This window comes from Vigna unguiculata, chromosome 10, assembly GCF_037176805.1.
Source record: "Vigna unguiculata cultivar grain cowpea cultivar isolate G323 ecotype 2 chromosome 10, ASM3717680v1, whole genome shotgun sequence".
Taxonomy (NCBI): domain Eukaryota; kingdom Viridiplantae; phylum Streptophyta; class Magnoliopsida; order Fabales; family Fabaceae; genus Vigna; species Vigna unguiculata.
The window spans coordinates 47458043-47469667 of NC_140801.1; the positions used below are offsets into that span (position 1 = coordinate 47458043).

An 11625-nucleotide genomic window follows, 5' to 3' on the forward strand; every position below is an offset into this window, starting at 1 on the left:
AAATTAAATTAAACTAAATTTTTAAAGATAGATTAATATTAATTTTTACTATAAAAATTAAGAGACAAATAAATAGGTAGGGAGACAAAACGCTTGTTATAATAATAAAAATTTAAAACCTTCAAAATATCAACTATATAAGTTTAGAATTCAGATTTTAGAAATATGGACGTTATCTCTGCGGAGTTTTATGCGTAAATTATTATTTTAAAATATAATAGGCAAGATTATTATTACTTACCTGATTAATTTTATTTTTTCCCTCATATTTGAAACTACTTCTTTTCTCTCACTCTTTGATTTCTAATTCCCTCCCACAGACTACACAACGGTACTCCCTCGCCGCCGTGCCTGAGATCAGGGCCCCCACCTTCTTGAACGGATCAGCAACATTTAATAGAGCGGAGGTACTGTAAGTGAGAGGCGTGCCGTTGATTAGTGAATTCTTTGCGGCCGGTGTTCGCAAGGTTTGAAATTCGAAGGCCATTTCGATTCGCTCTAATATTATTCCACAATATAGATATATCGGTGTATATAATTTAGTTCTGTACTGAATTGATGAATGCTTCGGTGTTGCTTTGAAAATAAGTGTTTATTGTGATGATCTGGTACTGCTCTTGCCGTTCTTGAAATGAAAGAATGTTGGTTTCGCTTTGAGATTGTGGCAAGGGTTGCAGATAATATCATTTGTGAGGCTAAGTCTGTCGGACACAATTGAATCGCGGCTATAGGTTTTGACCTAGTATTAAGCCCTCAATCATAATCATTGGTATCAGAACCAAGGTTATGAATTCGATTCTGTGGGCAATGATTAAGGGGATATCGTTGCGAATTGTACTGTGAGGGAAATCAAGTGGGCCAAGTCACAAGTGTGGGATTCCTAATATGAGAATGATCGAGGGGAAAATTGTTGCATATGATATCAATCTTCCGATGACAAAAGTCAAGTGGGCGTTTTCTTTCTAGTATGTTTCAAATAAGTGGCTTGTTGAAGGATTTGTTATTTCTTCTCTGCTTAAGGTCATATGGAATCTTATATCTGTGTCCAATTGGATTGATTTTGACCATTGAGGGTTAATTAGACGGTCGATTGGATTTGAAACTAAAAGAGGATGTTATGCATCCCTTTAATTATATGATGTACCCAAAATGTGATCCAAATCCAAAGTATTGGAGAGTCTGGTGGCTTATCGGTGAATTGTTGACTCATCCATTTTAATTTACGATAACTTTTTAAGAACTGAAAAATAAAATAGGAAACTGTAAACCTCCCTGAAGGAGGCCATAGTTTTCCACAAATAAGGAGTTGGGTTCAAGTCAAACCCAAATGGTTTAAAATAGCTTTCAGAATAGTGAAACCTAAACTAGTTTGTTGAAATGCTTTCAGATATCAATGTCTAAAATAAACATGCTCTTGATTTGATGAAATGCTTTGTGAGTTTGGCGTGGATGCATCTTTACTACTCACTATGTGACAAGTCTTACTTTAAAAGGATCTTCTCTTTGTGGAATTAAGATTTTTCTCTTGTACTGCATTCATTGATGATTTTGCATTGTAAGATTGCTCTGTAATATATGCTTTAAATGTTACGGTTGATTTATGTACTCTCGAGTTTCAGCATTGCACACTGAGGATGAGAATTTGATATTTATATTCTGGGGAGGTGAGATATATGTTGAAATTCAATCATTTCATCCTAAAAATAACAGGTCATCGCTAAACATGAAAGTTCTACTATTAGTCAGCACTGTACTTTCTAGTTTTAAGGATTTAGCTTGATTGATTCAACCGTGTTATTTATTTTGTTGGGCAACTCCAATGATAAGAATTTCCAAATTCATGCAGACATGTCTTCATGAATCTTGATATGAACTTGATTAGGAGCTCGAATTACTTTGAAACAATATCCAAGTTGGTTGAGCAGTATTTGCTTTATACGAGATAATGACACCACTTTTATTTACTTGAATGTTCTTACCCTCAACAGAGGTTCTTCTTGTGATTAGGAAAGGAATATGAACCAACATCATTCGGCTATTTTCTTTTTTGTTTTAGAAGCCAGAAGCAGTCATTGGCTCAGAGTTTGATGTATACGGTATATTCTTGCCGTTTCATGGTGCTGGTTAAATTCCTTATATTTTGAATTGAAGGCTCTTTCTTGAGATGCATTAATTCGTGTAACAGGGCAGTATGATCTAAGAAACATTTGCTCAAATCTGGCATGTCAATTCGTGTTCTAGTGCAATTTTGACCTTTTCAATTCTACTACAAATTTGAAGAAAAGATAAAAGGAAATAATTTCTAACACGAGGTATTATTAATGGAGAGTGAAGAAAGAATGATGTGAATAAAAGAAACAGACGAAATCCTTTTATGAAAATTGAGAAAGACATGAAAAGCTGTTGTTTTTTACATACAATTTATTTACGATTTTTACGTTAATATTACTCATCTGATTTCTTTTTACTTTTTTATTATTTGGAAAAATATTATTATCGCTAGAGGCATGTTTTAGGTAATTGGGTAAAAATAAACGTTTCAAAATTAATGCTACCTTAAAATCGAATCTTGAATCACTATGGCAACACAATGCCTAGAACATGCAACACGTAAAAGACCAAGAAGGAATAGAGGAACAGAAGACGAAGAAAGATGCAACTGGGAATGGTTTGAATCTTGATACCTTGCTTCTCCACTCGGAATGACGCGATTCTGAAGGTTACTAATAGTGATGGGAATAAGGAGAATGAATTGCGAAGGTATAGAATGCAACTTGAAAGCAATGATGGAATATGAACATTAACTTTCCAAGCTGAAATAAATTCCAATCACCTTTGCTTGATCATCGAATTTTGTTCTTAGTGTAATAGTGCCACTTAGATCATCACACTAAGTCACTTTATTTATTTATGTTCACATACACATATATATTACGGAACATGGCTTTTTTGTAATGAGAATAGTACGAGAGAATCGGCATAATGGTAGTTGTGAAATAAAAGTAACATGAACCTTTTGATGACTTCTATTTTATTAAAGATAAAAAACACATCTTGCAGGGTGTTTCCTATGAAGACTTTAGTACCATGTTCACATTCTAAGGGTCAATTGGTCAACCCCCATCATTTCTTTGTTTCTACTTCACACACACATACATAAGAAAATAAAAGAAACAGAGCTTTAGCAGAATCAGCATCATTGCAGGGTTAGTGATATTTCAATGGGATCTACCAATGAAGCATCCTCTTCATGGTCGAACCATGTTTTCTTGAGTTTCAGGGGTGAGGACACACGCAGAGGTTTCACAGACCATCTTTTCGCTTCACTGGAGAGAAGGGGGATTAAAACTTTCAAGGATGATCATGATCTCGAGAGGGGCAAAGTTATATCAGTGGAACTCATGAAAGCCATCGAAGATTCCATGTTTGCACTCATCATTCTCTCACCCAACTATGCCTCTTCAACATGGTGTTTGGATGAACTTCAGAAGATTGTGGATTGCAAGAAAGAAGCTTTTCCAATCTTCCATGGCGTAGACCCCTCTGATGTGAGGCATCAAAGAGGGAGCTTTGCCAAGGCCTTCGAAGAGCATGAAGAGAAATTCAGAGAAGACAAAGAGAAGGTGGAAAGATGGAGACATGCCTTGAGACAAGTTGCAAGTTACTCTGGATGGGACTCCAAGGATCAGTATGATTTCTCATTCATCATCACTCAGTTTTATTTATTATTTTTGTGTTATTTAGATCAAATGATATGGTATCATCATTTTTCTAGAGGAATTCTAGAGGAATTAAACAAGGGAATTCTAGAGGAATTTTTTTATCACTTAACCTTGGATTTGCAAAATATAAAATGATAACCTCTTTTCTCTATTTATTGCTACACTACTTTATGACTATCGTTAAAATACAATTCTTCTTTTTGTCCTTCTCTAAATACAGGAGTGAAGCAACACTGATTGAAACAATTGTCGGACACATAGAGAAAAAAATAATTCCTAGACTTCCATGTTTCACAGATAATCTTGTCGGAATTGATTCACGGATGAAAGAAGTGATTTCACTCATGGGCATAGGGTTAAATGATATTCGCTTCATAGGAATATGGGGCATGGGAGGCATAGGTAAAACAACACTGGCTAGATTAGTCTATGAAAAAATCAAAGAGAAATTCAAGGTTTGTTGCTTTCTTGAAAACATCAGAGAGTTGTCTAAGACAAATGGCTTAGTTCACATTCAAAAGGAAATTCTTTCCCATCTTAATGTAAGAAGCAATGATTTTTATAATCTTTATGATGGGAAAAAGATAATAGCAAACTCTTTAAGCAACAAAAAGGTACTTCTTGTTCTTGATGATGTAAGTGACATAAGCCAATTGGAGAATTTAACTGGAAAGCGAGAATGGTTTGGTCCAGGAAGCAGACTAATAATCACAACTAGAGATAAGCACCTGCTAAAGACATATGGAGTGGATGTAACCTATAAGGCCAGAGGCTTAGCCCAAAATGAAGCCCTTCAGCTCTTTTGTTTGAAAGCATTTAAACAAGATCAACCTAAAAAAGAGTATTTGAATTTGTGCAAAGGAGTGGTTGAATATGCAAGAGGCCTTCCATTGGCACTTGAGGTATTGGGTTCCCATCTTTATGGAAGAACCTTTGAGGTTTGGCATAGTGCTTTAGAACAAATAAGAAGCTTTCCACACTCCAAAATCCAAGATACACTGAAAATAAGTTATGACAGTTTGGAACCTCTGGAGAAAAAAATGTTCCTAGATATTGCATGTTTCTTTGTAGGAATGGACATAGATGAAGTGATGAATATCTTGGAAAATTGTGGTGATCATCCCAGAATTGGAATTGACATTTTAACTGAAAGATCTTTGGTAACCCTTGATAGGGTGAGCAATAAGTTGGGGATGCATGATTTGCTACAAGAAATGGGTAGGAATATTGTATATCAAGAATCTCCAAATGACCCAGGGAAACGTAGTAGGTTGTGGTCTCAAAAGGATATTGATTATGTATTGACAAAAAACAAGGTAGGTTCTATTGACAAAAAAACAATGTTGTGGTCTTTAAGTCTCTGTTTCATCCCATGTCCCTAATTAAGTTATTTTCCATTTTGTTTTCTAGGGAACTGATGAAATTCGAGGCATTGTTCTGAACTTAGTTCAACCGTATGATTGTGAAGCACGCTGGAACACAGAATCCTTCTCCAAGATAAGTCAGCTAAGGTTTCTCAAGTTATGTGATGTGCAGCTTCCTCGTGGCCTCAGCTGCCTCCCGAGTGCACTAAACGTTGTACATTGGAGAGGATGTCCTCTGAAAACCCTGCCACTTAGTAATCAACTTGATGAAGTTGTTGACCTCAAATTGCCTCACAGCAGAATAGAACAACTTTGGCATGGGACAAAGGTAAAGACCATTTGTCAAGAGTTCTTTGTAAATGAATAAGTCAGAGAACTAATATAATCTTTTGTTTGCACTATTAATTTTTAACAGCTTCTAGACAAGCTAAAGTTCATCAATTTGAGCTTCTCAAAGAACCTGAAGCAATCCCCAGACTTTGTTGGGGTTCCAAATCTTGAATCATTGGTTCTTGAAGGTTGCACAAGTTTAACTGAGGTTCATCCATCCCTTGTACGCCACAAGAAACTTGTTAGTTTGAATTTAAAAGACTGTAAAAAGCTCAAAAGTCTTCCAAGTAAAATGGAGACGAGTTCCTTGAATGATTTAAATCTTTCTGGTTGTTCTCAATTTAAATGTCTTCCAGAGTTTGCTGAAAGCATGGAACATTTGTCAGTGCTTTCTTTAGAGGGGACTGCTATAACAAAGCTACCCACATCACTGGGATGTCTAACTGGCCTTTCTCATTTGGATATGAAGAATTGCAAGAATCTTGTTTGCATTCCAGATACCATTCATAAATTAAGATCTCTCATAGTTCTGAATGTTTCTGGCTGCTCAAAACTTAGTAGTTTGCCAGAGGGCTTAAAGGAAATCAAGTGCTTAGAGGAACTTAATGCAAGTGAAACTGCTATTCAAGAGCTACCTTCATTTGTATTTTATCTTGAAAACCTCAATGATATCTCATTTGCTGGGTGCAAAGGGCCTGTATCAAAATCGGCAAATGGATTTTTTCTCCCCTTTAAGTGGCTGTTTGGGAATCATCAAACTTCTATTGGATTTAGATTACCACCTTCAGCACTGAGTCTACCCTCTTTGAAGAGAATAAATTTAAGTTATTGCAATCTATCTGAAGAGTCATTCCCAGATGATTTTTATTGCTTATCTTCATTGGTGATTCTAGATCTCACTGGCAACAATTTTGTTAGCTTACCAAGTAGCATTTCCAAACTGGCAAGGCTTGAGCGTCTTATCTTAAACTACTGCAAAAAGCTTCAAAGGTTGCCAGAGCTTCCATCAAACATGCGAGGATTGGATGCAAGCAATTGCACTTCATTTGAGATTTCCAAATTCAATCCATCCAAACCATGTAGTCTTTTTGCATCACCTGCAAAATGGCATTTACCAAGACAGCTGAAAGGCGTTTTGGAGGTTTGCACCTTAGTTTTATCCACTTTCTAAAACTGTGTGTGTAACATATGATCATCCATTCTTGTTGCTTATTCAAAATTAATTATGTGTGTTACTAACATGCAGAAACTGCGTCTTCCCAGAGAAAGATTTGACATGCTTATCAGAGGGAGTGAAATTCCACCATGGTTTGCCCCTAATAAATGTGTTTCATTTGCAAAAATATCAGTCCCTCATAATTGCCCTATAAATGAATGGGTGGGATTTGCTTTGTGTTTCCTCTTAGTAAGTTATGTTGTCCCTCCTGATGTGTGCCATCATGAAGTTGATTGCTATTTCTTTGGACCTCATGGTAAGGTTTGTATCAGCTCCAGGTGTTTACCGCCCATGGAGCCATGCGATCCTCACCTTTATATTATCTATCTGTCCTTTGATGAATTGCGTGACATAATTTGTAAAGGCGGTGACTGCAGGGAAATTGAATTTGTACTGAAAACGTATTGTTGTCATTCACTTCAAATAGAGAGGTGTGGGAGTCGTTTGGTATGTAAACAAGATGTTGAAGATATTTATGGAAATGGTTTGTAGGTTTTATCCTAATTCATGTAGTTCTGATACAGACGGTGCTTGAAAATACTTTGATTACTTGAAATCAAGATCTCAGATAAATCAGTTGCAATTATGTGTCTTGTTATTTCTATAGAAACTTCTCATTCTTCGTATTTGTAGTTTGATGCAACAGCAAGTCTCAATTACAGATAAAATTTCAATGAAACAGTAACTTCAAACAATAAACTAGAATTGGGAACAAAGTTTGGGTAACTGAAATTTATTTCTGCAATCAACGTCTCAGAATTCAACAATTCAAAGTATAACCAGCAACACAATGAAATTCAAATGTCTATTAACCGCAAAATTATGATTTGCTCCTCTTCAATGCCATACCTGCATTGAAGCATAGAAGGTTGGTGATTGTGAGTAAAAGAGTGAGATTGAGAAAAGAAATAGGAAGGTCACGGGAAAATTTAGATAGAATAATCAGAGGAGAGGATTTTCATACTGCATAATCCCTTCTTAGAGGTGTCAATTCGGCCCAGCCTACAGGGTTAGGCCCTGACCCATGTGGGCTAGGGCCAAAAAAGCCCACATTGAAAAAAAGCCCTCAACAAAGAAGTCCACAGGGTCAAAAACCCTACAAAAGCCCTGTGGGCCAGGGCCAACCCATGGGCTTTCATCTTCCACATGAAAAATATATTCCTATCTGTGGGACAGGTCCAACGAACCGGACAAGCACGACGACCCAAATAGGTCGAACGACCCGGACCTAATCGATGACCTCAAATAGAACGACAACTCGAATGGGCCCGATGATCAAAAAAGGCCCAACGAACTGAACGAGCCCAACGATCCAGACAGGCCCGACGACATGGATGGGCCCGACGACCAGGACGGGCTCGACGACCCGGACGAGCCCGACGAACTGGACAGGCGCTATGACCCAAACAAGCTCGACGACCCAAACAGGCCCGACGACCCGTATGGATCTGATGACCCGGATGGGTCCTACAACCCAGACAGGCCCTATGACCCAGATGGGCCCGACGACATGGATAGGCCCGACAACCCAGGCGAGCCCGACGACCAAGACTGGCCATACAACCTAGACGGGCCCGACGACTAGAACGGGCCGAACCACCCAGACAAGCCCAACGATCTGAACGGGCCCGACGACCCAGATGGGCCAGACGATCCGAACGTGCCCAATGATCCAGACAGACCCAACGACCTCAATGTGCCCGACGACCCGTATGGACCCGATGACCTGGACGGGCCCTACGACCCAAACAAGCCCAATGATCCAAACGGGTCCGACGACACGTACGAGCCCGACAACCCGGACATGCATGACGACTTGGACGGGCCCGACAACCCGAACGAGCCCGACAACCCGGATTAGCCCAATGACCCGGACGGACCCGACGACCCGGACGGATTGACGACCCAGACGGGCCGGACGACCCGGACAAGCCGGACGGGCCGGACGACCCGGACGGGCCAACCAACCCAGACGGGCGTGATGACTTGGACGAGCCCGATGACAAGGACGAGCTTGATGACCCGAACGAATCCAACGGCTCGGATGGGCCCGACGACCAAAAAGGGCCCAATGACACGGATGGGTCTGACGACCTAATGACTCGAACGAGTCGGACGACCTGGATGGGCCCGGTGACCCGGACGGGCCCGACTACATGGACGAGCCTAATCTGATCGTTTGACCTGTTTGGATCATCGGGCCCATCTGGATGGTCGTGCTCGTCCAGGTCGTCGGGTTCGTTCGGGTCGTTGGGCTTGTCTGGATCATCAGGCTCGTCGGGGTCATTGGGCCCGTTCGGATCGTCAGACTTGTTTGGGTTGTGGGGCCCGTCCGGGTCGTCGAGCTCATCCGGGTCGTAGGGCTCATCCAAGTTGTCGGGCCCGTCCGAGTTGTCATGCTCGTCCAGGTCGTCGTGCCCTTCCGGGTCGTCAGGTCCGTACGTGTCTTCGAGCCCATATAGGTTGTCGGGCCTATCTGGGTCATAGGGCCCGTCCGGGTCGTCGGGTTCATACGGGTTGTCGGGTCCATACGGGTCGTCGGGCTCGTTCGGGTCGTTGGGCCTGTCTGGATCATTGGGCCCGTTCAGATCGTGAGGCTCGTTAGGTTCGTCGAGCCTGTTCGGATCGTTGGGCCCGTCCGGGTGGTTAGGCTCGTCCGGGTCGTCGAACCTGTCTAGGTCGTATGGTCCGTCTGGGTCATCGGGCCCGTCTGTTTCGTCGGGCTCATTTGGTTTGTCGGCCCTATCTGGGTCTTAGGACCCGTCCAGGTCGTCGGGTCCATACGGGTCATCGGGCTCGTCCAGGTCATCGTGCCCGTCAGGGTCGTCGGGTCTGTTTGGGTTGTCAGGCCTATATGGATCATCGGGCCCGTTCGGGTTGTTGGGCCCGTTTGAGTCGTCGGGCTCATTAGGACTGTGGGCTCATCTGGGGCCTTGAGCTTTTTTTTTGGCCGGGCTTTATGAAGAGTGGGCCAGGGCTGGCCCATGGGCTAGGGGCCAAATTGATACCTCTACCCCTCTACACGTAGTACTTCCATTTTGTATTCTCTTTCTGGGCTTTGTCACTTTTGCGCACGTCCTTCCCCACTTCATTTGTTGACACGTGGCCATTACGAATAACAACTTCATTCTCTTTATTTTTGCTAGCCTCATTGTTTGTTACATTACTACCCCCTATAAAAGCAACCTTGTCCTCAAGGTTGAAGTGTGGGTAAGCTCTTTTCATTTCCTTAGTTTGCTCCCACGAATTATCTTGCTCTAAGGCAGAATCCCATTGGACCAACACTTCAGAAACCAGTTTGCCATTTTTAGTTACCATTCGAGTGTCTAGTATTTTATGGGGCCTCATCACTAGACCAAATTCATTCGTTGTCAACAGTAAAGGAAAGTATGGTTGACTATGATCCCCCCAAAATGGTTTTAGCAACGAGACATGAAGCACAAGATATATTTTAGCAGATTCTGGTAGTAGAAGTTTATATGCCACAGTGCCAATCTTTTCAATAATTTCAAATGGTCCAAAATACCTCAAGCTCAACTTCTGATTCTTCCTTAAAACTATTGAATGTTGTCTATAGGGTTGTAATTTAACCAAGACCTTGTCCCCCACCTGCAACTTTACATCTCGTCGACGTTTATCAACCTGCAACTTCATATAATTTTGTGACTGGTGCAACTTTGCTTTAAGCTTAATTAAAAGCTCATCTACCGCTTGTAAAGACTCTCTGAGGTCGGTTGCATCATTAGTGTTATATTCATACCTCAATATAGCGGGTGGTGATTTTCAGTAATCTGCCTCTACAACTTCCTTCAACCACTCATGTAAAGGCTCAGACCATGCCATATGAAAAATTCTAGATAAGGCATCAACTGGGATATTTTCCTTGCCAAGGGAATATCGAATTGTAAAATCATACCCCAAAAATTTGGGAAGCCATTGCTACTGCTCTGGCGTTTGAAAGCTTTTGGTCCAACAACTCCTTAAGGCTTTTCTGATCGATTTTAATAATGAATTTGTGGCCCTACAAGTAGTGTCGAAACTTAGCCAAGGATTCAGAGAGAATAAAATTCTCTAACATATGCGGATTGCCTTTGCATCTTTGCTGATAATTTCTTAGAAAAATAAGTAATGGGAACGTGGGATCTTGTCCGATTACCATCTGGGAAATCTGTCGTTGGTTGTAGGTGGGTCTATGCTATCATAGTTGGCCCTACTAGTACTGTTGACCGTCTCAAAGCTCGCCTTGTTGCCAAAGGTTACACACATATCTTTGGTTTGGATTATGGTGATACCTTTTCTCCAGTGGCCAAGATGGCCTCTGTTCGCTTATTCATTGCCATGGCTGCTCTTCGACAATGGCTTCTTCACCAACTTGATGTCAAAAATGCATTCCTAAATGGCGATTTGAATGAAGAAATTTATATGGAGCAACCTCCGGGTTTTGTTGCTCAGGGGGAGTCTTCTGGATTGGTATGTCCTCTTCACAAATTTTTATATGGCCTAAAGCAGTCTCCTCGGGCCTAGTTTGGAAAATTCATTAGTGTTCAATAATTTGGCATGTCTCACAGTGAAGTGGATCATTCAATTTTTTATCGTCACTCTAGTGCTGGATGTATCTACTTAATAGTATATGTTGATGACATTGTTCTCACATGAAGTGAAAACCTTGGCATCTCCCTCTTAAAGCAACATCTTTGTCGTCATTTTCAGACCAAAGATCTTGGAAAACTCAGGTATTTCTTGAGTATTGAAGTAGCACAATCCAATAGTGGTATTGTCATATCTCAGAGGAAATATGCATTGGATATTTTGGAGAAAACTGGGTTAATGAATTCTAAACCTGTAGAAACACCCATGGATCCTAATATTAAACTTTTACCTAAACAGGGGGAGCATTTCTTAGATCTTGAACAGTATAGACGATTAGTTGGAAAATTGAATTATCTTATTGTTACTCGTCCTGATATTTCCTTTGTTGTTAGCGTGGTGAGTC

The 11625-nt window shown here is 40.7% G+C and overlaps 1 protein-coding gene across 4 annotated transcripts; it reads left to right on the forward strand.

Moving 5' to 3' along the window:
• Positions 1-245: 245 nt before the first annotated feature.
• Positions 246-7218, forward strand: LOC114167064 (TMV resistance protein N-like). Of its 4 annotated transcripts, none has more exons than XM_085668252.1 (8): positions 246-467; positions 1847-2096; positions 2186-2760; positions 3241-3688; positions 3943-5038; positions 5133-5414; positions 5502-6557; positions 6663-7218. In XM_085668252.1, exons 3-8 carry the CDS (start codon positions 2733-2735, stop codon positions 7122-7124), a joined length of 3372 nt encoding a protein of 1123 aa, XP_085524378.1. In that variant the 5' UTR covers positions 246-467; positions 1847-2096; positions 2186-2732; the 3' UTR covers positions 7125-7218. The 4 variants fall into 4 exon arrangements, with proteins under 4 accessions (XP_085524378.1, XP_085524379.1, XP_085524377.1 ...); XM_085668253.1 differs by having other exon boundaries at positions 2008-2096; XM_085668251.1 differs by having other exon boundaries at positions 1847-2760.
• Positions 7219-11625: the final 4407 nt, after the last annotated feature.